Source organism: Haliaeetus leucocephalus, unplaced genomic scaffold (assembly GCF_000737465.1).
Source record: "Haliaeetus leucocephalus isolate CR32 unplaced genomic scaffold, Haliaeetus_leucocephalus-4.0 Scaffold696, whole genome shotgun sequence".
In the NCBI taxonomy this organism is placed as follows: domain Eukaryota; kingdom Metazoa; phylum Chordata; class Aves; order Accipitriformes; family Accipitridae; genus Haliaeetus; species Haliaeetus leucocephalus.
In genome coordinates this window covers 43,461-70,820 of record NW_010973132.1, presented here as the reverse complement: position 1 = coordinate 70,820, position 27,360 = coordinate 43,461, and the positions used below count along the sequence as shown (strand labels likewise).

General features: G+C 38.9%; 1 protein-coding gene across 3 annotated transcripts in view; it reads left to right on the top strand.

Moving 5' to 3' along the window:
• Positions 1-14,763: 14,763 nt before the first annotated feature.
• NUMB (numb homolog (Drosophila)) overlaps positions 14,764-27,360 on the top strand; it is a 37,468-nt gene continuing 24,871 nt past the window's right edge. For all 3 annotated transcript variants that reach the window (XM_010580020.1, XM_010580019.1, XM_010580021.1), the window contains exon 1: positions 14,764-14,909. In XM_010580020.1, the coding sequence (XP_010578322.1) occupies positions 14,784-14,909 (126 nt within the window). In that variant the 5' untranslated portion in view covers positions 14,764-14,783. The remainder of the gene's footprint in view (positions 14,910-27,360) is intronic.

Sequence of the window (27,360 nt, the reverse complement as noted above, 5' to 3'; positions counted from 1 at the left end):
TTGCCATCAGTTAACCAGGGGTGAAGATTGCTAAAGCTGCTGGAACAACAGTGGAGTTTGAGTGGACTTTCTAAGTTCTGCCATGTGCACTAATGTTTTCCAGCCAAGTGAAATATGTGGCTTTGGTAATCTCAAAGGGACATAAAATGATGCTTGGTCCCACCGGGGTTGAGGTCAAGATCCACTCTCGTGGAACTTGCCAGTGAGAAGGGATTATGCCAGCTTCTTAGGAGATCTGATTTTCCTAGAGTGCAACAAGCTGGCTTTCTGTCTCAATTCAGTACCTATGTCACTGACTTGCTATTTGCATCCCCTGCTCATAAGTTCCATTCCTGTGAATGTAGTAAATAAGGTAAGTTTAACATACATAGAGGTATCGTAGGATAATTGAGGAACATGTAATTGATTCCCTGTGAAGGAAGGTGGTGTTTTCTCCTACATGATTTTAATGACATTCTAAGCGGTGGTATCAATATTATCAATGTCCTATATGCTGCTTATTTTATAAGGGACAACTGCATATTCTGTAAGGAATAGACTTTTTTTTTTTTCTGGTTTCTGGACTTAGGAAGGAAAGGCAGAGGGCACTGTTAAGAATGGTGATCTATGAATGGAGTAGTTACGCTACAGTCACCTGCCAGAATATTTTTTCAAGGTGCTGCTCGAATCAGTGAACCCTGTGACTAGTCACTGGTGAAGATAACACAGTTGTGACTTTTGTGGTTGTGTGAATCTGGCAGCACAATATCCAGTATCCTTTGCACTGAGTCCTTATCATGCCTGCCCTGCTACTGGGTGCCAGCTGTTACATTGCAGGCATTTTTAGACTGCTTTCCTCTTCATCCTGTCTTCTGCTACCAAGCTCAGTTGCTACCCCAGGAAGCAGCTGTCTTTTGTAGAAGTAAGGTGATGTGTTGCCATCTCGGTATGGAGAACAAGGCACATCATTTCATCTACCAGCCTGGGCAGCAGCAGCACTATTTCCTACTTGCCCAGGCTGTAGAGCTCATACTGCTTCTATCTCAAACTCATTCATACCAGGATTGAACTTCGTTGCTTGCTACTGTGGTCATCCACTGGCAGGCAATGCACAATTTGGCAATGGTAGAATCTGAATAAGTTATTCAGAGGAAATTCCTGTGAGTGATGACTTGGTTACTTTGATCTGCTGCTTGCTCTGTGCTGTGTCTGGTTTTGAGGAGTGACTGGTAGCAGTGTGCTGCGCTGCAGATGTGGAAAGGCTGCCAATGTGTGCAGGATTTCAGGGTCGTTGGGTGATATTTCTGTCTGTGCTGAAGTGTTTTCTGACTTTTACTCTTCCGATTCTCTCCCCCATGCTGACGTGGGGGGGAGTGAGCAAGCGGCTGTGTGGTGCTTAGTTGCCGGTTAGGGTTAAACCATGACAAGGCTGGAGGTAAGATCTCATTGTGGTACTGGAAAGACCAAGTATTTTGGCTAGATTGTTAGAGAATCAAATATACTGCTTCCATTTCTTGATCAATGTTTCCTTTAAAAAAATCTTCATTATCATGGAGGAATTTTGCGATTATTAATTTGATATTCGGTGAAAAGGGTAGAAACCATCTCTTCGGATGTTGACTGACTTATTTATTTAGAGAAATATATTTTCATTGTTAGGTATACTTAATGTAGGTTTGTATGACTGAAGTGTTTTTTCTCTCCACTGAGTCTAATGGGAGTATAAATAACCAGTTTGGATGTGGACCCCTGGATTTATAGACATCTCGAGCTGAATGTGATAATTCTCACTGAGCATGTAGTTGTGGATTCATGATATATTATTGCTGATAAGCAATAATGTGTTACTAATTTTAGTTACCATAATGAAACCTGGTAACTTCTGTGAAAGGAAATGTCTGAGAGATTACTGTCAGTATTTAAAAAAAATAGCACCTGTGAGATTTTGTACCAATAGCATTTAAATTCCTATCTACTGCCTCCTTAAAGACAAACATTACTATCTTTATAATCAAAAGGCTTTAAATGCCAGGCGATAGGAAGAGAGAATAGGGAGGGAAGTGTGCATCTCTTTATGAGAGCCAATCTGAGAAACTTGACTTGGAGTTCTTCAAAAAAACCCCAAACTTTAAATGCGGTCTGATTGATCTGTCTTTTTATCCCTTAATTTATTTGGACCAGAAAAATCCCCCACCCCAAATCCTCCACAATTCCATTGAGATTCTCCCCTGCCTGCCCCATTACCCCCAACTGATAATATGCAAACATTGAAATTAGTAAGATAAAAGGTTTTGGCATAGGTCTGAGAAGCTTTAGGTCTGTTGTCATGAACAAAGGAAAATTCAGCCTTGACTGGAGTTGTGGCAAGTTGGTATAATGGTGCTACAATTTCAGATTGTGGGGTTGTTCTTTAAAAGAAACACTTGAAATAATCTAAAAATCCATTGGCTTTTGAGGTACAGGGAGGAAAGGACATAAGTTCTCAGATGAAACCTTTTTTAGCCCATATTGGACTTGACTTTATCATCTCTCTTTTTTTTCAGCCCATAGGTTCATATTTTTTTTGTATATCCATGGAGTCAAGGTTATAGCTTCAAGAGAGAGGGAGTTTTAAGAAAAGTGCTATTACAGAACCTGAGGGAAAAAAAAAAAAGTAAGTCACCAAGTCGACATATTCTTGCTACTGTCATAAGAACATTATGTTCTGGTAACTGATTCTATGACACTCGGGGTTGGGGAATTTTTTGCCACAAATTACATAGATCAGGATTTTATGAAGTTATATACTTTAAAAAGATACCTCGTTAGTTATGTTGCTATATATAATTTTCAAAATCGCTGAGTAAGTGTGCCACTGAGGTTGTGCTTGGATCTTCTTTAGGCTTTGCAGTAAGCAGACATGAGAAACGTTAGGCACAAAATGAGGTTTTACATGCTGTATAATCATAAGGAATACTAGTTGTGTATATAGAAAATTGTACCAGAAAGCTGAAATTGTGTTAGAGTACCCTGTTTAGACTCCTCTCGTAGGGACTATGGTGACAGATTCCGTAAGCATCTTTTGAGTTCTTCTGTGTGTCATGAAATGTGTGGCTTGTATTAGGCTCTAGAGAGGATGTGGAATATTTTTAAAGGTATTTAACTGATGGGGGAATTCAGAAAACATTGCATCCTGTGTGCTTAAAAGAATTTATAGCTTGTATCTGACTTCATTAAGCTAGCTTCTGATTTGATTACATTTGTGTAAAGCAAACAGATTTGGGAGATAATCCTGTTAGTTCCTGGTAATGTTTTGCAAAGGCTATTATGAGAAAAGAGTTATGGAACAACTCAAAACTTGCATTGGACAAGTGTACAAATGTTAAGATTAATTCCTAATATAATAAATAAGAATATTTCTGTGAAGAAAAATTTGTGTTCTTACAAGTCAACCACAGTTGCTATGCTGGACACCAGAGTGAGTTCTTCGAGAAGTTTCCGTCCATCTTTTATGTGAAAGTGAACTTTTTTGTGTTGCAAGGCTTATTGAGGGATGATCAAATGATTTTCTGGTATTCTGACAGTCAGAAAAAGTTACTGTATCTTTTCTCTAGGCTCATTTTTATTATCAAAACCTGCCATTTTCACAGAAGCTTGATGCAAAGCCTTCACAATTTCACTTTGAGTTACAAATTAATATTAAAAATGCCTTTTGTGACACTTCAGTGACTGACTGAAGTGCTTGGGCCCACTGCAGTAATGGTATAACAAGGAGTCATCTGTCATCCTGTGAATGTATGAGCTAATTTTTCCTCACACATACTTCATGGCAGTTTAGCTAACTAACATTTTCTAATTGAGATTGACTAGTGCACACATGGCTTGTTGCCACAGTAATTCAAATTTTGTGAGCTATCTGAAATATACAAATTCATGTGCTGGTTTTCATTTAAATGTCTCGAGCTATAGAAACTTCTGCTTCTGTGGGTTTGGGAAAGGGAGATCCTTAGCACGTGTAGTGAGCCAGGTCTTGCTGGTCCTGGTGTAGCTGGGTGCTAACAACTCTGCTGTGATGCTGTGACAGCTGTAACATGGGGGTTTGGCCAGTTGAATTGGTGGTGAAGGGAGACCAGCTTGTGAGTTATGCTGGTTTGCAGCAAGGGCTCCGTAGTGCAGTAATTCTCTCTGATACAGTCAGTGTTGAATCTCAAGGAAGAATAGAAGTTGAAGGCAGGCATGAAATAAGCCTTCCCAGCTGGTCAGATTGGACTGGGTGATTTTCTGAATGGGAGGCTGCACCTGCACTATAGTTTCTAATAGCCTTCAAAAGTTTTCATCAAATTATTAAACTGTTTTGGGGTTTTTTTTAATCCTTTTCTATGTTCAGTTTGTAAAACATCCCATGGCAAGGAATTGTGCAAGTTAATGCTGTATCGTGAGAGAAATACTCTTTTATTTTGAAACCTGGACTGCTAAAGAATTCCATTGCTTCTCTGCAATTTCTACAACATAAGAATTGGAAAATCATCATTCCCTGCTCATTTTCTGACACTTGTGATACTATAATTTTTTTAGCTCTTCCCACCAGCAAATTGGTTTTCTGAGGTGAAGACCTTTGACGTGTCTAATCTGTCCTTGAACAGAAGTCGTTGATGTAGTCCTAATTATCCTTGTTACTGTCCCACACCTTTTCGTTTCATTTCAGAAAGGTGTGCTGGTTTTGGCTGGGATAGAGTTTAAGTTTCTTCACAGTAGCTAGTATGGGGCTTTGTTTTGGATCTGTGCTGAAAACAGCTAATGCCGAGATGTTTTTGTTACTGCTGAGCAGTGCTTACACAGAGTCAAGGTCTTTTCTGCTTCTCACCCCACCCCACCAGTGAGTAGGCTGGGGAGGCACAAGAAGTTTGGAGGGGACACAGGTGGGACAGCTGACCCCAGCTGACCAAGGGATATTCCAGACCATATGTTGTCATGCTCGGCACATAAAGCTGGGGGAAGGAGGAGGAAGGGGGGGATGTTCGGAGTGATGGCATTTGTCTTCCCAAGTAACTGTTAACATGTGATGGAGCCCTGCTTTCCTGGAGATGGCTGAACACCTGCCTACTGATGGGAAGTGGTAAATTAATTCCTTGTCTTGCTTTGCTTGCGTGCACAGCTTTTGCTTTACCTATTAAACTGTCTTTATCTCAGCTCATGAGTTTTCTCACTTTTCCTCTTCCGATTCTCTCCCCCATCCTGACGCAGGGGGAGTGAGCGAGTGGCTGTGTGGGGCTTAGTTGCTGGCTGGGGTTAAACCATGACAAAGGGTATATTAACTACAAGAACTATGTGGTATTGAAGCTGAGTGCAGTCTGGTCTTATGCTGTGGCATCTTACTGGTTTTGCTCTGCTCCTTTCATAATAATTCTTGCTACTGTTTGCTTATTTGACAGTTACATTTTTAGAGGACTAAATGTGATTTATGGTCTTTCCTAGACAATGGTAATAGCTGAATTAATATTCATCATTATTTATAGTTAGGGTCATTCTCTTACCCTTCTTCCATGTGCTTTTCTCTGCTGTTTTTATTACAGAATAATTTCTTCTTGTGAGATCCTTTTGTATCTCTAAAATCAGTTTAGTTTAATCTACTCTAGAACATTTTGCATTAGCTGTAAACAGTCGCTTAACTGTTTGCTTTTGAGAGCATATATGAATAAAATAAAAATCACTGTTTCCAGTGGAGAGCCCTGTGTAACTTCTTATTCTGCATCTGAGCATGCTATTATTATTGTGGATTTACCTGGTGTCTCTATACCTGAATACTACTTGGTAACAGGCTTGGCAGCACTACTGTCCATTGTCACTGGATACTTCTCATAAAGCTGATACAAATTTATAGTTTGTTGTTCCAAATGCTTCCAGAACAGGGGACTGGACTTCTAAGGCTGCTCTGTGCTGGTGCAGAGCACTGTTGTTGGATCAGTTGTCCAAAATGCTGTGGCTTTCACTTTTGTGTTGAGAATGACCATCGTATATGAAACACTGCTTAAAGCTTCGGTATGAATAGATTTTTTTAATCTTGCTAAAATGGATCCTCCAAGTAATCTGGTTTATGGTGCATGTTGGTTCCTGAAACCCATGCTCTGGATCTGTAGCTTGCTTGTCTGCTGTTTCTGCTCTCACTTAAGATCTAGAACCAAAAATACAAAGGTATGATTGACTGATTTATATTTGACCTTTTCTACTCCTAAGCAGCAGATGCTTGCTGTACTGGATGCAATTCCTTGTCTATTCAGACACTGTATAGAACACTCATAGGTCCTGCTGAAGTAACTCCAGTGTAAAAACCTTAGATTTGTGACTGATTTACCAATAAAATATGCTTATTTTACTTGTAAAAGTTACTTTCTTTTGATTTTGAAAATGCATTTATTTTTGTGAGATTTGACATATTTAACTTCAAGCTTTGGTTCTTGGATTTGGGTGATTAAAGGAAATATTTTTCCACTGTTTCAGCCCTTTTTGTACTTTCTTTAATATCTAATGTCTTTTCTAAATTCAGCATGTATTTGTAAAGATACCTTTTAAACCCAAGATGTTCATGTTTGAAAACTGTTTAGTTGTCTGACATTTAGCTGCCCTAAATGTAAATGACTCAATTGGAAATGTCATGACTTGGTTAGTTAAAATTCTTCACATGCATGCAGATGAGCTGCAAAGCAGAGTTGCTTGAACTGCTTTCCACAAGGCACAGCTAGTGTTTCTTTAGAAAACTTTTGCTTATTTTCAGTTATAGGTAGTATAATTCAGCTCGCTTTATATCACATAGAGTATTTAGGAGACCTGCTTCTCACTAGTGACTGACAGTCATTGCAGGGTATTTTTAGACTGAGCCTATAAAACAAGGGGATTACTGCCTTATATCTCTGCAACTAAACATTTTAGCATACTGTATAGGACTGTAGTCAGAGTTTACAGTTGCTATGGAGTCTGATGAATTGGGACATTTGCTTTAGAATAGTTATTGATGGAGAAAATGAGGCTTTCTTATTTGCTGAACTTCACAGGTTTGGGAGAGGCAAGTGATTTCTCTCTTATGACTGCTAGAAAGAGCATTGCGTATCTTCAGGAATAACTTCTGCCTTGCAATGATCAAACTTGTGTTTTGCTGGCACTTTAAGAGTCTGAGTGTGGTTGCTGTGCTGGTACTTCTGTTACATACTGTTGTGGAATACTGAATACTGTATTTAATTGCTGCAGTCTGGGGATATTTATGTTTGAAGAGTCTGGCATATTTCAAAAAATTCTAAGCTTTAGGACAGGGCTTCTGGTAGCTGAATGTTTTAGCCACACAATTGTTAATGGTGTATTGGAGTACAGTTCATGATTTCATTTCCTGATATTTCATAAGCTATCTGCAATTTTTGTTTAACTCTGTTTTTTGCCAATAAGTTGTTGCTGTCATAACACCACCCCCCCCCCCCCCCCCTTCTTCCACTCTTATCTGTGGTGCAAATAGAATTGTCAAGTGCTCTGGAAAACAGCTGTGGAGTGCTCACATGATACCTTAGCTCAGGTATGAGACAGCAAGAAATCTGATGGATTTGAGAGGATGGCTAGTACCTCACATCTGATGATGACAGTGCATCACAATTTCTAAGAAAGCTGTCAGAAATTTATGGTATCGTTACAGCTCTGACCTACTTGGTCTTATATAAAGAGTTTAAAGTTGCCATTTCTGCTGTATTTTCAAAGCATGATCTAAATATTACTTTCACTGCTGGAAGGTGAGTTTTCTACAGCTGAAATGCTTGAGTAGTCTTTTTATTGTGTATCCAACACTTTATTTTTTTGCAACAAGGAAAATCCCCTTAATTTGAACATTAAATAATAATAACAATAACAAAATGTATTTACTGGCTCAACAAATGAGCTCATGCTTTACCTTTATGTGTATTTTGATGTCTTAGAATCCTTGCTTGTAGTATTGTGTTATTAGATCTTAATTGGGTAATGAAAGGGTAAATGGGTTGGAAAGCCATGTGGTGAATAATGTGGTTAGTCATACTGTATTGCGTAAGGACTGTTAATGTTTTAGTGAGCATGCTCATATGGTTACATGCCTTCATTTGCTTCAGTGTGACAGTGCTGGATTTAATTAGATTTTATGGGATCTAAACTCACAAAAAGGCTCAAAGTTCTGCATTCAAAATCTGACACACGGGGTGACCTTTTCTTCCTTAGAAGATAAGGGTACTCTGTGTTCTTGTGCTGGTGAATAATTGCAGAGAAGCTGTTACAGGGCAATTGCAGCAAGTTTTGGCTAACCTTTACAGTAGGCTTGGAGAGATAGGGCATTACATGTTTTTGTACTGTGTAAGTGGGAGAGGAGGGGACACAGTTTGTTTAGCAGCAATGCTTAATAAGGATTTTTCAGAGAGTAAAACTCCATTCTGGCAGCTTCATAATAGACAGGGACAGACTATTTACCTTGGCAGCAATCAACTTGCCTTCCTAGCTTGCCTCTTTCTTATAAATGAAACGTTCTCACCTTGTCATCTTAAATTTAGAGATTCGAACTGTGCATTAGACAGCAAAACAGATCTAAATGTTTTGAACCACTTCTTTATATTTGTACTTGTCCTGCAGGTAAGCCTGGCAAAACCAACTCTTGTCCCAAGAAAATGACTTGAAACAAGCATGTTTCCTCGCTGATGTCCTAGTGTCCTGGTTACAGCCAAGATTTACAATAATGTTGAAGTGTTAGCAGTGAACTGAGTTTTATAGGAAAAAGCAATGTGGAATACTGTTCTGAAATATGTGGGTTGTTTGCATTTCCTGGTGCAGACCCTTGCGGATTTCGTAATGAAATTCAAGTTTTGATAATGCTAAAAAGGTAGCTGTTAGACATGAGTCTTTGGACGGGTGTGACCAGGTTGTACTTGCACAAGAACTCAAAGCCACGGAGTTTTCTGAGGATACAGATCTTCACAGCCGTGCTGAGGAATGTTTCTGGAGTGTTTTCCTAGTAAGTAGGTTAGACAAACACATTTTTTTTTATGAGATTAAGATAATTTGCATGTCCTCTTAGGTCTGAAGTATCAGGTAACTTTGGCAGGAAAAATGCATCCTTATTCAGAAAGCTTTGATGTCAAGAAATGCCCTGTATTTCTTAGGTAAAAAAACATACTAGAGATGGACGGACTTGTTGCTCTGGGTTTCAGGCTTTGTTTGGCTTGGTCCTTTTTTTTTATTAGGAATATTAGGTGTATTTCACTGGGAAAGGGCACATAGGAGCTGATAGTTCTGCAGCTGCTCCTGCCTCAGCAACGTGGGGGCAGCAGGCAATAGAAGTATGAATAACACTTTTTTTTTTTTAATTACTTAGTCTGATTGTAACATGTTAATGGAATTAGTTTTATGTGGAGGTTTGTAAATTTTACAATGATCCCTATAACACCTTGTTCTTAAACCTAGATTTCCTTGCTGTTTGAAATGCATACTTCTAGGAATTTTATTGATGTGTCAATTTGGTCTACTGATGGTTCAGGCTTGCAGGACGACTTGTACTATAAAGCAGGGGGATGGCACGGGGGGGTTGGGGGGATGTCCCCTCCTGTACCCTGGCTACTCTGTATTGGTTGCAGGCAGCAGAGAGTACTTTGTCCTTATTTGACCCATGACTTTCTTTTTTCTAAATTGGTAAAGTAAATAGGAAAGAGTATTCAATTCTGAGAAAACAGAAAGTAATCCCAAACCCTCCTAATGGTTTTAAAAAACTGGCTGAACTGAAGACTTAAAATAAATTTTTATCCTTTTCCATTGCAAACAAAAAAGATACCACATATTTGAATGCAGATTAAATAAGCTTTGTGAAGACTAGAGTTCAGAAGAAAGATAAAAATGGGTTTGTGCTGGTTTTTTTGTCCTCAGTGTTGAAACTGTCAGTGGTTGCTGAGTGTGAAATTTGTAGTACCCCTAGCCTAAAATCTAACCACTTAAATTTGTGAGTGCAATTCAGGTACCAGTACTGTGTCCTTCTGCCCTGCAGATTCTGTAGTTTGGATCACCTTGTAGGAGCAACTGCTATGGAAGAAACATTTATGCAAAATGTAAATGAACTGCTTATCTGGAGGTATGGGTACATGTGTAAACTCCTGCAAGGCAAGCTAAGCTCCAAATTTGCATCACCAGCAGCTCCCACCTGATCTAACTTCAGTTAAGGTGAAAGCTTACCCATCTCTCACTGAAGGGTAAATTGCTGGCATATGCTCACTGAAGGGTAAAAGTGAATACATACATACAGCAGAATGGCTAACAAGACATGAATTAACATGCTAGTTTATCTTGCAGTAATTTGTTCTGCAGCCATAACCTGATGATGCACAAGGCAATGAAGCCAAGAGTGCTTCAACATGCACTTTTATCTGTGCCAACATTGTTTCTGTCTCTGTGCTGCCCCAAGTTATCAGTGAATGGATATAGGTTAAAATGATACCTTTTCAGGTGGTCAGAAGAATAATGGTGCCAAAGCTCTCCTTAAATTGGCTTTGGAGCTGTGTTTCAAAATATCCAAAATACATCAATTTGCGTAAACGTAAATGGCAACATACATTTATAAACTCACTATGTGAATAACTTGTCTTTTCAGTGCCTCTTGCAGATGCTTGTATGGTGCTTTAGAAACTGGTCTACTGTTTAGCCTAACGTTGTAATCTCTTGGATTGCAAAAGTGGTGGAGGTTTTCTTGTTTGTGGGGTTTTGTTTGTTTGTTTTTACCCAATGGGCATGACCGTTCAGATGTAGAGCTGTCTGTAACAGAACCCAAAGTGGCTCTGTTTCTTCTTTTCTCTGGAAGATCTCAGTGCTTTCAGCCTTTGTTACCAGTTTGTCTCTGATATAACGCTACATTTTGTGATTTAATTAGATTTTGAGTTTCTCATCTTGGCTTTTTGCCATTTTTATCTTCAAATACTGTTTCTCCGTTGTCCTCTCTCTGGGCCTAAGATGGATTTGGGGTTGTAAAAGTGAAAAGGAAATAGTGTATTTGGTGGGTTGGTTTGTTTCTTCGTGGTTTTTTTTTTTAAATACTTTTAATTCAGGGCAAAAATCAGTTGCTAAATATAAAAAAAATCCGGAACAGATAACTTTCAGCCTACATAATCCGAAGGCAGAGTATAAAACTTCTTACAGTATCAGTGATGCTGTCAGTTGAGTAGGAAATACCCTGCTAGCTTGTTGCATCCTAGGTTGGTGTCTTTTGTTGTGTCAGCAGGCATGCTATGCTTGTATGGAAATCTGAAGTGCACGGCAAAGAATTCAGGTAGAAAATGCTCACTCATTTTTCTCTAGAGCTCCTGTGCAGGGATTTTGAGCTCCAGACAAAATTAGTAGAAATTTCAGCACTTAATTGCAGCAATTCCTGTGCTTCTCTCCCGCATCCTCAAATATGCAGCCTGTGTGAATTTTTTTACTTAATGCTTTCCCATCAGATGGCAATTCTAGTCATATTGGGCTGACTTGCATATAACCAGCAAATTAGGTGTTTATAGGGCAAACTATTTTGCAACCCACTTCAAACAGGCTGACATCTCAGAAAATCCGAGTGTGGCAGTTGGAGAAAGCTCGCTGTTTGTCTGACCAGAAATTGATTTTGCTATTTGTCAGCTTTTCTATTAAATAGAATAAGCTATTTTTAAACCGCTTGTTGCCAACATGACCTCAAAATTAGAACATGTAGGAAAATGGGTTTGGTTTTCAGTGAAAAGGAAATACTTTTGGGCAAAATGCCACTTCAGCTTCTCATAGGAAGTGTAGTTGAGGAACTCTTATTTTCACCCTCCCCTGTGGACTGAGATTCCTGGTCAGAATAAATCTCCGATAAGGTACCAGTCTCATGGGAAAAGCAATGCTTCCTGGGAGAAGTCCAAGGAAGTGCTCACATAAGCAAATGTTATGATAAGGCAATTAGACTGTGATTTCACAAGTGGTACAGTGGCTGCGTGCTGTTCTCAGTTCTTGTTTTGTTGTCTACTGAAGCTTTTGAGATTGAGTTACCTTGAAAACTTTTCCACGGGTTGTTTTTACACATTTGTAGGTTTGAAATTTCTACAAAATGTTTTTTGATCACTCATACTCAGAATACCAGCAGATGAGCTTTACTGCATCCATTTGTATCAGTTTAAGAGTCTGTTGCCCTTTTTGGCAGAACAGAGTATCTATGCCCATTTCTCAGTTACCAGAGTGCAAGGTTGGGTAGCTGGGCTTTAAAGCTATGTGCTGAGCAGACTCCTGAGCTTTGCACCGAAGCAGCTGGAGCAGTGGTTTTGCTCATCATGCTATGGCACTGCCAGTCTTCAGCAGGGACAAGAGTGGGTGTCTGTCCTCATGAGTTGAAGTGCCATGTGGAGATTTGCTGCAGTACATGTCAACTGCCTGAGGTGATTGAATGGCCCCCCTTGAAATTCTGGTTCCTTTAGACTGAGTGAAGCATAGACTTCTGTCTGCAGTTTGTAAAGCAAAATATGTAACTAGTGCTGCTCTAACGCCTCCCTAAGCCTTAATGGAGAATAGAAGCCTTGCACCTCCTCTTAAAACTTCCAGAATTGCCTTTGCACGTTCAGATTTTTAAATGGCTTTTAGCTTGTAAAATAAAGGAACTGTGTTTGTAGAAGAGCTGCTTCAGCTTGTTTAGTGGTAAGAAATGTGCATGTTTTTTTATTTTGGACACATATTCTAATCTCTAAATCCTACCAAGTAAATTCAAGAAAATACTTTGTGTTACTAGTTATGTCAGGCATTTTGCAGCTTTGAAGTAATGAAGCTAACCCTGCTTTATAACCAGACAATTGCAGTTGAAAATCCCCAGGCAACTTTTTTATTCCTGCTCTTACACTGTTTATTAGAGCTTGTGGATATTCTAGGTACATGCTCCCTTCCAGGGACCGTTGTCTAGCCTTTGCCATACATCTCACCCCTTACTTAATTTGCAAGAGAGATTTGGATTGCTTGAAGTCCCACACCTTATTGCTTCTAAGCACTCATCAAGCAGCTTTGAGTGCAGGTGTTTGCTGCAAAAGTGGAGTTTGGTCTGGTTATTTGCTAGTGTAGAAATACTTCAGGAATTGTCCCTTACACTGAAAGAAAGCCGCGCAATGCCACAAGACCAGACAGCGTTGCATTTGTCACTGAACTTGTGCACAAGTAGCATTCTTATTTGCACTTCAACAAGTATTAACATCACCACGCTTAAATTTCCCAGTTCTAGTGATATAGTCGTGTTTTCTGTATCCATAGGTATATCTTTAAATTATTACTGATTTCACAATATTGCTTTTTATGGATTATGGAAAGATGGAAGATTCTGGGCATGGCATTGGCTTATTTCTCTAGAAGATACAGTGGGAACTGTAATGCCTAATGACTCACAGCTTGAGGAGGAAAGTAACAGTTGCTGAAGGAGGGTTTGGGGGGGGGGTCAGTGACAAAACTCACACCTTTTTGTTACTTGGGATGGCTAAAGTGCATCACAGATATAAAACAATATTTTTAATTTGGTTGACAAGAATTATTAGTGGGGGGCAGTGATTTTCTCTAACGCTTTTAATTTCTGACTTTTGTTCAGCTTTGAAATTGTTGCATTTTGAATTTAAGCTTCTTAAATGTCAGATACCGCAAACATGAATGTGTTGCTTTTTCTCACCTATGCCAGATAGTTTTAACTGGAAGATACTGGTTCTTTTCAGGGTTGAAAATAGTGTTCAAACTGCTTTTAAATCTGCTTTCATTCAAAGGCTGCCTATTGACACCCATAAACATCTATACTCTGTACCTTAGTTAATCTAATGGGAAATAAGCATATATAATCCAGCTAGATGTTGTTGCCTTACATTCTGCAGCATCTTTTTTTCTATCAAAATGAGATATCGTGGTTGTAAGAAGGCTTCTTTTTCAGGAAAGAAGAGCAGTATCTCAAGAAGCCTTTCAGCATGTTTTCTATATTCCCATATGAATTTACTTCTGTAGCTGAATATAGTCTTTTTATTAGTAGTACTTTCTCTGATAGCTTCTTGGCTAATTGTAGTTTGAATCTAGTAAAGGTGAGCATGTCTAAAGTATAGATTGGCTTGTATATAGAAACTGATAAATAAGAGAAGAGTGTATAAAAAGCATCTAATTCTAGGCTTTGGAAGTGTAATTACAGAACTGTCTTCCCCCTTTGAAGAGGTAAGACTATGTAATTGTTTAGAGATTTACCCAGGACGTGGAAGTAAATTCAGTGCATTTCTCATTTAAACATAAGTACTTCTACCAGTAGACTAAGCAAGGGCTGGGCTGTACCCCTCAGTAGAAGCATGAACCTATCACTCGTACTTAAAGCACCTAATTTTAGGAGCAGACTTAGGGCTATGAATCCTTGCATGGGTGCCTTGGAAGCTTGTGCTACTCATGTCCTGCTTGGTTGCTCTAGGTAGGTGTTTAAATTCAGGGAGGCAGGATTTCATGCGCATCACTCTTCAGAGCTGCTCTGTCAGCTATTTTGGGTAACCTTATGCTCAGAGTAATAGTTATTCCGGGGTCTAATGCTTCAGTTGCTGTGGAAAGGTATTAAAAAAGTAATGTGGATTTGTGTTTTCCACTTTGAAGTGAATATCTATCTTTCCCAGAATCTATGTCCAAAATATTTTCCTTTCACAGGTACCTCCATTCATATTTGCAGAAGCTCAGATTTTTCACAGGGACATTTGTCATGATAGTGGTTGACCCAAAGTGGCTAAATGTATGTTTTGGTGCCTATTGGCAGTACTCTTTTTTTCTTCTTCTAGGACGTGAAAATCTGAGAAATGAACAAATTACGGCAAAGCTTTAGGAGAAAGAAAGATGTCTATGTCCCAGAGGCCAGTAGGCCTCACCAGTGGCAGACTGATGAAGAAGGTGTTCGTACTGGCAAGTGTAGCTTTCCTGTTAAGGTAAGAGTTTCTGCCTTTCTTTTGCATATCCATGAGGTACTCTTACCATGAATTATTATTTGGGGTTTTTTTGGCAAGCATAAGCCCGCAGCATGCTTCATTACACACTGACCTATTTTACAGTCAGCTCTCATTGCAAAGATTGTGGCTTTTTTTTAAAAGCCAGATGACTCATGTAACAAATGACTTGGAAAATCACTGTCTGAGATATCCTACATTATTATCTAGTTGAAATAAATCATGTAGCTAGTCAGAGGAGTAATATAATATTTGTCTTCATTTTTCTGGAAGAGCAGAAATGATAGACCTCTTGGATTGCATGGAAAGGTACTCGGTTCTCTCTGTTAAAAGTGGAGTTACGGTTACAGTTTGACTTGTAAGGTAAGCGGTGGGTTGTGCTTGGAAAGGAATCTCTTCCTCCCTTTTGATAATTGAAAACATTACCAAGTAACACCTGGGTTTCCTCCAGTGTTTGAGGTTATAAGCACTTGCTAACTTGTGTCTTCTGTGCTATGATTTTTTGTGTGTATATATTACAGACTATTAATGCATGTGAAACTGAAATTACCTTTTTGAATTCTGAGAACTCATTCTAGATTATCAGAGTATTATAAATAGGTATTTTCTTATGTGTTACCATTTATCCTTCCCCTTTATTTAAGAAACAATATTATTTTAATATTTTAGAATACTATATTAATACTTAAGAAATACAATAATGAAAATAATTATGAAATTTAAGGTATCTTGTTGTATACACTCCCCTTGTGATCAAAAGCTTTCTTCCTCAAGGCACACTAATACTAACTCTACACTAGATTGTAAGCAGATGACTCTTATGGAAAACTAATAGATTAAATATCTATGCACAAGGAAAACAATGTATGGTTCTAACACCTAAGGACCTCTTATTTGTTTTTATCTGTATTATACTTAAAGTAATTCTGTCTGATAGTTAAACAGGTGATGTTGCTAGGTGGAATGCTTGAAACTGACTTACATATTTTTGTAAAGCTGTGGGTATGTGCAGATTACAATAAATTTGATTAACTTTCACACTAGGTTCATGCCCTACTTTACCCTACTATAGTTGCTTATGTGTGCTTTTACATATACTCAAGTGTATTTAATGTTTCTAGTTTGTTATGGTTGCTTGCTTTATTTGCCTTTGTCTTGTGTTAGTTTTCTGCTAGAAGGAAGGAACTGTAATCCAGTACTAAACAGAGATGGTGTTTTGCCAGAGCTTTGAAAGTGAGTAACTGCTCTGTGGAAGCTCAAACTTAGATTACGGTTTAACACTGCCTATGAGAGAACAGAGCTGTTGGCTTGAGAATCATCATTTTTTAATAATTTAGCCATTACAGAGGCTGAAAAGTGAAATGCTCAATTTCTAGACATTTAGTTTTACTCAAACTTTTTCAGTCCTTTACTGAACACAAAGGGTGTGAACCACTTCTTGCAGTTTAAAGACTGACTTTTTTTTTTTTAACTCTCAGTCAGGACTTGCACTTATAATGACAAATGCTTCCTGTATTTAAATGAAGCATTCATCTATTCTGGGCACATGTACCCGAAATCAAAAAAAGGTTTTGGGCTATTCTGTGCTGAAGAGGCATAGAAATGGATGAGTCTTTGCATCCTGTCATCATAATGGGACTTATTTACCCTTATTTGCTGGCTTTATATTGGAATTCACTGAATTAATTTAATTTGTTCTTTGGAAAAAATACTGTGAAGTAAACGCATATATTTCTTGATTTGGTCAGAATGGTAGGCTACTAATATTTAAAAAATTTGCAATTAGATGAAAACTTAAAATCAGAACAATTTGACATTAAGAGGTGTTTTAGCTTATTTGATTAGAATTTGTCTTCCTAAATACTGTGCCTTGAGATGGGCAGTAGTGGAAACTTTTATTAGGCTTGGGATGCAAAGTGGGTGTTAACTGGTGTTTAATAGATACAGACAGGAAGTATGCTATTGTGAGTGGACGAGATAAACCAGATGTAGAGTCATCGGTTTAGTGGGTGGTACTATATTTTGCTCGCAAAAAGAATAGAACTTTGTGCTATTGAAGGAGAGTATCCTGTTACGCCGTTCTTGGGTATTATTCAGAAATTCATATGTTCCAGGAAAAGTATGCTGTCTCCTATGTCCTTAAATATCTGATGGGGTGACTTTTCTTCCTGGTGCTCCTCAATGGAGCAGAATAAACTGAGATATTTTGGGAAAAATGGTTAATGAATAGGAATGCATTCAAATCTGAAATATGGTGAAAATGTCTTCATTTTCTTAAGGTTCCTAAAAGGGAATTCCAGAGTGCTCCATTGCCTGTAGTATAGCGGCTCAGCCACGGTTTAATATGTTTCGGGGCGGGGAGGAGGGAGTTAGTCTGTCCTTATTCTTTGTCTGCCTTGCCCACTCTCTAAAAATCATCATCCACAGTTCTTTGGAGCTCAAAGCACAGCTGAGTGGCAAGTCTGGAGTCTGGCTTTTGCAGGGATGACAAAGATTTTACCTGTATAGCTGGTGCTGACCTAAGAATTGTTAACAAATGTCTCTACAGCTGTCTTTACGGTTTTCTGTATGAAAGTAAAACATGTGAAACTAATGTAATAGCAGCCATGTTGAGGGCTTTGTTTCTTCAAATGCTTGCTCTTTTTTTTGGAGAGAGGAGACTAGTGCAAATGCAGAGTAGGGAACATTTGCTGTTGGTTTTTCTTGTAAAAGAGGAAGATCATGAAGGTTTGATGGGTGAAAGATATCTGGTTTGGGTTTGTGTAGCAGGGTTTTGGTAGCGGAGGCGGGGGCCGCAGGGCTGGCTCCTGTGAGAAGCTGCCGGAACCTTCCCCGGCTCCAAGTTGGACCCGCCGCTGGCCCAGGCCGAGCCCATCAGCAAAGGTGGTAGTGCCTCTGCAATAACATATTTAAGAAGGGAAACCTGCAGCGGAGAGAGGAGTGGGATGTGAGAGAAACACCTGTGCAGACACCGAGGTCAGTGAAGAAGGAGGGGGAGGAGGTGCTCCAGCCACTGGAGGAGGTGGTTCCCCTGCAGCCTGTGGTGAAGACCATGGTGAGACGGCAGGCTGTCCTCCTGCAGCCCATGGAAGTGAATGGAGGAGCAGATGCCCGCCTGCAGGCTGGGGAGGAGCCCATGCCAGAGCAGGTGGATGCCCCCAAGATGGCCGTGACTCCATCGGAAAGCCTGCGCTGGAGCAGCCTGAGACTGAAGGACTGCAGCCTGGGGAAAGGACCCACGCTGGAGCAGTTCGTGAAGAACTGCAGCCTGTGGGAAGGACTCATGTTGGAGCAGTTCATGGAGGACTGTCTCCCGTGGGAGGGACCCCACGGTGGAGCAGGAGAAGAGTGAGGAGTCCTGCCCCTGAGGAGGAAGGAGCGGCAGAGAGAAGGTGTGACGAACTGACCCCAACCCCCATTCCCTGTCCCCCCTGTGCTGCTGGGGGGGAGGAGGGAGAGAAAATGGGGAGTGGAGTTGAGCTGGGAAGGATGGAGGGGTGTGGGGAAGGTGTTTTAAGATTTGGTTTTACTTCTCATTATCTTTGTTTTGATTTGATTGGTAGTAAATTAAATTGATTTTGGTTTTGCCCATGACCGTAAGTGGTGAGTGATGCCTCCCTGTCCTTGTCTCGACCCATGAGTGTTTTATATTTTCTCCTCCTCATCCCACTCAGGCTGGGGTGGGGGAGGACTGAGGGAGCAGCTTTGTGGTGCTTTGCTGCTGGCTGGGCTTAAGCCATGACAATAAGTTACTCTTTTGTAGTAGCATTAAGTTGTTTTGTTTTCTAACTTCTTGCCTTTGAGCATTTATATTTTGCCCAGAGTTGGGGTGTTTGTAGAGTGCTAGCACAGATTTATCCTTTTTTAGATATTACAGAATGTGTGGAAGCACTTTGAAAGTCACATTGCAAATAGGATTTCATCCTGCCTCTGGGCTTCATTCTGTTAGGGTTGGACAGGGACTCCAGTAGCTGCTAATTTATTGTGCTTTGAGGATGCTGTGCTGCAAACAGATTTAATGTTATTGAAAGGTTTTCTATGTTGAAGCTTTTCTGTGCTACATCCACAGCTGATCCTTATTGTTAATTAAAGTCCATAAGTGAGCTGTTGGATTTTGAGCAAATCTGATGCACCAATGGATCGTCTTCATTTTGGTAGAGAACATGCTCTGTGGAGAGTATTGACAAAATTCCTATTACATTGTTGCTTTTAAATTCAGGGAAGTGGATTTGATGCACAGTTGGTTCTCTCCAGTGCCATGCTCATAGATTTGGAGGTGGTGATAATCCTGGGGGCACGTACTGTTACTTCTGGGCAGTAACAGGTTGGTTTTTTTTTTGTTTGGTTGTTTTTTTGTTTAACAGTCTGTGTTTTCCACTAGTTGGAGTGACTGTGTTGTATGTAACCAGCTACTGATCATAGATTTTCTCAGTCATTTTAGTGTGTGTAGGATGTATTTACAGATAGCTCTTCACTGTGTTGGGAATCTAACACACTTGAGGTGGTAATTTGACACATTCAAAATAGGGCCTTGGAATGGCTACTGGGTTTCCTGCAGTGTTCTTCTGCGTAAACTGCTTTGAATCTGCTAAAGTTACATTGAAAGAAGAGCCAGGATGCTGGAGCATACGAGTGAATGGTTTTTTTGTACTCCACCAGATCAGCAGAGAGACAGGTGCCTGTCTGTCAGCAGAAGTATGAAAAGGATGTTAAACTTGTGTTTAGACAAGTGTGACTTGCAGACTTTTGCTATTCCATTGGAAACATAATGGTATTGCTCTCCTACCTTTTGTGGTGGGAGGCATGATACATTGCAGCTTTTATAGATGTTCTCAGAGTTGCCCCATTATTAAATGTGGCACTGTTACAGCTGCTGGAAAATCTGCAGAAGTATACTTTCCGGGGCGAATTCTCTTCCACTATCCTAACAAACTAAAAAGTAACTACTATGTTTCAGTAGTGAATCTTCCCTCTGAGAGAAAAACTGTGTACTGTGTAAGGGACTTTGACAGAGACATTGTATTTAAAACTGTTCAGAAGTAGATTGTTCTAACAGACATTACAGCCGTGCTTATCAGTGCGATAATTTATTTTCACATGATCTTCATACATTGTAATTGCAAAAAATGAAGTTCATTGACATACACATTTTCAAACTTGCTTTCTTGCTCCAGACGCTACCTCACTGAGAACATGCAGCTGTTCTATGTTTTAATGACTAAAATATTTGACACTAGGGCTTCTTTTGTCTGAAATGCCTTTTCAAATGTCCCTCTGGGTAAGTAGTTTTTATTCATACAAATGCACTTCAGAGTAACAGGCCTGTGAAATTTATATCAGAAAAATTAGGTCATTTCTCTACTTAACAGAACTAAACAAACCAAACATTTGCAAGTTCTTGGCGGTTCTAACCAACTGGATGTGTTAAACAGAATATTAGCAGCTGATTCTTACCTGTGGTTCTAGAAGATGCAAGTCACATATATCTTGGATTAATTTAATTAGCTTTATTCTGTCACTTTCACGGTTTTGGTGGTCAATCTCTTCCGACCTTAATGCATCTAAGGCTACTGTTGCCTGTAGCTTGCAAGTTCACTTGCATTTTTTATTTCATTTATTCCAACTGGAAAACTAAAGATATCAGTGAAAAAAGTCCACGTGGAAGAGTAGCAAACCACATTTGTATTTTTGAATTTGAAGTCCAGGATTTGCTGTTGAGTGCCTGGTATTATGTGAGTTAGCCTTTCAACTGAATCTTGATTTCTGTGGTTAGTGTTGACAAATAAGAATTGACTTTTCAGAGTAAATATTCTTCAGCTATTTTCTATCTAGCTCTTGCTTTGGTGGGAGATGTTGAGGACACCACATTGTTCTGTATTCAAGCAGAGATAGAAGAAAAGGGAACAACTTGCACTGAGACCTGTGGAGTATCCTCACTGGGACCTCTGAGTGTCAGTTCTCATCCCTGGGGTCCCTGTGACCCGGCAGTGTGTTATGTCATTAGGCCATACAAGGCCCTGCTGAAACTGCTATCAGTAGGAAATAGGCCATTTCTGTCACTTTGCTGTGTGCTTTTGCACCACTCGTAGCTGCCTAGTTGTCCTCTTTTTAGTTCTGGAATTTACATATTGAACTTTATTGCTTATATATTGCAAATTTATAAATGTCATATTAAAAATAACTTCTTATTTTTAATCAGTTTATAAATACAGCTTGCATGCTATTCTATTTCTCCAGATCAGAAAGACTGGTACTCAGCACAGGTAACTGTGGCTTTTGTTTTCTCTCTTAAGTGCACTTCTAGTTTGAAATAATAGTAGCTGTGAAAGAGTTTACCAGCATGTTGATGCTGAACTGCCTTTAAGTTAGGCATGTGATATTTTTGACACTGAAAGCTTGAGATGCTTGAATAGTCTTTGGAAACTATATTAAGTATTTTTAAGAAGTTAATGTGACAAATCTGCGGATTTCTGAAACGTTGCACAGCCTTACACATTAAACACTACAAATCCCTACCTCTTAAGGCATGAACTGATGTTAGCAATGTACAATAACCATTGCTACTGAATGCTAACCCAGCAGCAAGTAAGGGTACATTTCTAAAATCCTGCAGCATTTAAGGTCACAGGAAAAAATCTTGAAGACAGCTAATTATAAAAGAATGGTGATATCACAGAAGGTGGAAGACTTGCCTGCAATATATTCCTATGCATTTTTGTCATGATTAAAGGGAATGTAATGCAATCCCTAATCTTTAAACTTTTCATGCTTGGGTCCAACCCTTAGTTTTCTTTGAATAGCCTTGCAAACAAGAAGTTTTAAATGAAACTTCTTACTCAGTTTTGAAACCCTGCTGTCTTTGGCCAAGGTCAAATTCTTAAATTGTTTGGTAAACTTTGCATTGTTTTAAAGATATGACTATTAATGTTTAGAGCCATACAAATGGTTTGGATGTCTTTTAAAATGTAATTTAGGTGTTGGAAATAAAAAAGTTGTCATTCGGTTATACTTTTTAATTGAGTGTTTTTGCTCTTTAAAATTGAGGGATTTCCAGTGTCATAAATGGAAACTGAATTTTTTGCAGGACTTGAAGAAAAGGTACAATGTGCACCCATGCAGTGTGTTTATAAAACTGTGTTATCAACACTTGATTTTCTTTTATTTTCTTCTTTTTAAAGAAAATTTTAGATTTATTTACTAATGCTGTCCTGGAAAAGTAGGAATTGCACATCAGAGCAAACAGTTGAAAACCTAAGTCTAACAGTACATACATGAAGCTGTAAAGGGTCTGGGAGAAATAGTGGGTTTAAGCCTCATCAAGGGAAATTTAGGATAGGCATTAACAACAGCAACTCAGCAAAACAGCCTCCCTTTCTGACAGTGAGGCATGTAAGCTACAGAGTAGAAGGTCTACCTTATTGATCTCCAGTTACAGAAATGTCATAATACTTCAAGGCTGACTTCTCTGATGTAGATGTGGAAGTAGATCCCGCCTTGAGGCAAGTGCTCTCCTACATAACCTCCTGAGTTTCTTCCCTGCCTTGTTTTAGGGATTTGTGAGAATATGAAGAATATAGCATTTGTGTATCCTGTATTGAGCTTTGCTACTTCATTTTCCATAGTCTTAACTGGAAATGTTTGTTATTTCCTCACAGTGTTGTTTCTGTTCACACTGATAAATATGGTATGAGAACCAGTAAGTGAAATGCACAGTGTGGCTCTTAGGTGGGTGTGATGTGAAGAGACATGGAGAACTACTGGTATAGATACTGTTTTGGTTTTAGTTGGATTCTTTTGACCCACACTATTCAGAGACATTTAGCAGTCATAGGCTACTTACAGCTCCTGTTTTGAGGGGTTTAACAGATTGATGAAGTGTTTTCATTTCTGGTGACTTAGGGAAGTGGAAGAAGTTGGACCCTAAGGATGTGTAGTATTGTAACTAACCTGTAGCTTTGACTAAGCAGGATTAAACTTAGTTTGTTGATGCTTAATCATGGAGTTTCTGTTGTCTGTGCTTCTACAGCTCTGTCTAAGCAAACATCTCTTTCAAACCAATGAATTAAAAAAGCAAGACCATGGGTGTGAGAGAGGAGAGAAATAAACTATTGAATATTGGAATGTAAATCTTAGAGAAGTCAGTGGAAAAGTAGCTCAGCTCTAAGATGTATCTAGGCTTTCTAGATTTAAGCTTATGTCTACTTGCAAGACAGGATTTTACTGTGAAACTGTGGAGCTCAGGCTTTAATTCTGGAACAATACCAATTCCAGAAGCATATCTACACATGCAGATGCCAAGTAGTCAGTCTTACTGTTACAAATAATACTCCAGTTGTAGAAAGAATAGTACTTATACAGAGGAAGAAAGAGGAATGTCTTTGCCTCTAGGAAAAATATCAAGGAGGTGGTGGTATGCTTCTCTCTATGGCAGCTAGTTCCCTAGCATGGGACACCTTGGCCAAGACTTAGAGTAAGCTCATTTCTTGCATCCGACTAGTTGCAGATGTAATCTGAAGAACCTAATCTGTTATTGCAAATGAAACGGTGCAGGTGAACATCTGATACAGAGGGAACTTCAGTGATTTGCGTAGCTGTGTCTGGAAGAGAAACTGTAATAACATTACCAGGCTTCAGCAAAGAAAACTGGCTAGAGTGAGTTGTCCAGGTGGAAGAAGTTCTGGTGAAGGATCTTTCTTTTTGCCAGCTATTATTGTTGAAGTTTGAAATTTTGAAAACTGAGTCAGCCAAGTATTTGTGAAAGAAATGAAAACAAAGAATGAAGATCAGGGCAGTATTTCTTGTACTAGGACACAGATGGTAGATTTGTTTTGTTTCTGACCTGATACATCAGCCCTTGATGTTTTCTTAGGAGCAATTTAATAGCGTATATTTGGGGTAAGGCAGTAGGACAGCTTCACCAAAAACACTTGATATAGTAACTTAAGTTGTTCATTTTTAGATGAAGTTGGAAAAAATTTAAATTGTTGAAAAAGAATAAAGTCTCTCAAGCACTTTTCAAGTTCTAAGGGCGTTTTGCTATGTGCAAGTTTAACTTGTTCCTGTGTTGATTGCTTTCTGTTTGACTTGAGATTGATACCAAACACCGCTGTCTGTGAAAGAGAACATAAAGCCCAGAGGTGAAGAGGGAAAGTTTTTGTTTTGTTTTGTTTTGTTTTTTATTACTTGCTGTACCATCATCTCATCTTTTTTTTCTGAAAATGTTAATATAAGCAATACTTCTATTTAAAAATGTTTGTGTTAAGGGCTTCTCCAACAACCCGTGAAAATATTTTATTTGAATCAGAGCTTTTATTTTGTTACTTTGTATGTGGACTCTGCCCACAAGGATTCTAGCTTTCTGTAAAAGCATTGGTGGTTAATTTCTGGTATAATGATTAAACCTCTTACAGAACATCTTATGGCTGAGAATTGCTGATGTCATGACTATCATTCATTGGTTGCTATGGAAATTAAGTACGAATGCATTCAATATTAATACTGCATTCCTACCATGTGCACTTTCATGATGGAAGAGTACTCGCTCGCTCCAGGAATGCTAGCTGCAGTGATCCTTGTGACAAGGAGTGCTCTTTACAAGTATGTCTGGGGTACGCCCTTCCTTACTCTTCTACAAAGTCATCAGCCACCATGGTATGGCTGATGCAGTTCACATTGATTTTGTGCACCCAGTAATTATGTGTCCCAGTCCTTGAGTGTGTTTGTGGTAATGTGCCGTTATGGATTTGCATGAGATTTTACTTATGTAGGACAATTCGCTGCCCAGGCACTTCACAGTATGTTTCTTCTCATTTTGTTTGAAAGGGAAGTTCCTTTCGGAGATCCTGAAAGGTTATGTATAGAAGTGTGGGATTTGTGTATCTGCTTTTCAAAGTGGTTTCCATGCAATCTCTCTCATGTGATCGGACAACAGAGTTTGGTGATGGTTTATTTTTGTTAAGTCCTGAATTCTGGTGTTCAACTGCAATTTCAGGCTGTAAGGAGCAGACCATGTCTTAATCTAACTAGCAGCTGTCTTTTCTTTCTCTATTAAATTTTGAAATGTCATTTCTAAAATGCTGTTGCACTAATAAGTTGAGCTAATATTTCAAATTTAAGGTTAGGTTGTGATGTAATTACAATTTAACACTTGGGATTAAAATGTAAGGGTACTAGAAAAGGTCTCAGTCTGTAGCAGAGCTGTTTGCCAAGTTTCTTGAAAAAATATTTACGTCTTTGATTACTACCCATTAGAAGTCAGATAACTGTTGTAGCACTGGATAACTACAGAAGCCATGTATATCTACTCTCAGCCTGGGGCGGGAAGTTTTTAGAAATAAGTCTGAAGACTTGGAAGGGGACCTGCTGCTTAAGGGACACTTGGCTGAAAAAAGAAGAGGACCACAGCATTCTGATTATACAGTTGAAAATTGTTTTTACGAGAAAGAAACTTAAAAATCTATTGGGATCTACAAGGAATTAACACACCACCACCCCACCCTAGAAAAAAACCAGGAAGAATTTTGAAACTGCCTGTAAAATGTACAAGGCCGCTGAAACTGATAGTGATGAGCTTCTGGCTTCTGCAAAAATGGTGCAATGGGAAGAACAAGATTTTTTTGATGAAGGGCTTAAAGTGTAAGTGCAAACAAAGCACCTTTTGTCCTCTATATCATAAAGAAGGATTGTGTGGCAGTGTAATTTCTTTTATAATTCAGAATTGATTGATGCTCAATGAGGTCTGTGGATTGTACCCTTTTGGTGTGGGTAGATGCCCTTGATATGTGCAATAATGTCTCCATTCACTGGAGTGGAAGCAGTATTGAAAACTGCAGCTAAACTTGCTGTCTCTAGCAGCAGTGGCATGACTGATTGCTGAAAGTTGAAGCATGGGACTTGAATAGAGGTTTGGCAACACAGGGGAAAATGGTTGTCTGTTTTGGAGTGTGACATGAGGCAATATTTACCCTCTTCTGTTTCTCTCTTTTCCAAGCAAAAGGCAGGTTGCCAAGTACAGGGACTGAATGGTTTGGATCTTCAGCTGGAAATGTTTTGCCTACAGTAGGGTAAATGAGATGGGCAGATAGCTCAGGAAATCTGAAAGTGGTCCCCTGCTTGTATGATACTTAATGGTGATGCAAACTAGATGGCTCATTCCATGCATATATCTTTTTTTTTTCTGTCCTCTATAAACCTCAGCCTTGTTCCTGTCTATATCCCTCCGTTTTTAAAGAGAAGTTGACAAACTTTCTTAAGTTACTAAACTCAAAATTTTCCTGTGACAAATACGTACAACCACAGAATTTCTGCATCTCTGGAACTTCCAGAGGAGTCATGGCAGAAACAAAGATCCATCTATGATAGCTATTGATATAAATACATACTTCCAGACACATAGTAAATGCATCTTTAGTTGTTACTATTCATGTATTTTTAGGATTAAAATTTTCTAGTTAGTGTTTGTTCTGGAGAAATTAAGATCTTGCGCAAGTGTTCAGCAAGCTCAGCTGAGAGAGTACAGTTGCCGTTTTGGCAGCTCTAGCATTCAATTATAAGGCTTCAGCCTCACAGAACTCATTTTGAAAAAGCTCTAAAGTGTTAGATCTCTTTTATTTATCTTGTAGTTTCTATGCAATTTATTTTTCAAGCTGTTTTCCAGCTGTGAGGGCTGGTTTAAATGAAATTCTTGCAGAATTGTTCCATCCAGATTTATTCTGTTTTAAAAATGCCACATAGTGAGATTCAATGTTAAAGCCCTCTGTCACTCAAGATCTTTTAAATCTTTCAGCAGTTTAATGATATTTAGGGTGATATGTAGAGTCTCCTCTTTTGGAGCATCTTGCCTTGCGTGAAAAAACCCTCAACTTTCAAATTTCTATTGAATCTTTAAAACAGTCTGAGTTTGTCCATTTAGTTGAATTTGTTGCATTATTCTGATAGAGTGCTTCAATATGGTGCTCGAGTGAAATGGTTTTTGTCCATCTAGTTAAGTATGCTGTCCTAATTAATGAAACAAGAACTGGGAGATTTTAGATAACTCATGACAATATTCTGTGATGGAGTGGGACTTTCAATAGATTATTAAACCTAGGTTTACCCCTGCATTAAGTGACACAAGTATTGATTCTGATATTTTAAACCCATTTCTTCACTCTCTAGCTAGTCTAGAATATAAATGCTGAATTGCATACAATTCTTACAATGCCACATAAATTGGGTAAGTTTTTTTTGACCTATTCCTTTTACTACAAAACTTCAGAAAGCTTTTATTTAATAGTTTCTATGGTTTTCTTCAAGAGTTAAGTACTTTGAATAAGGATATGAATGTTTCTGAGAGAACATTTCCTTCCCCTATCAAAAAGAACTATGATTGGAAAAGGTGGGGAGAAATTGGAAAACTTAGAACCCCCCCCCCCCCCCCCCCCCCCCCCCCCCC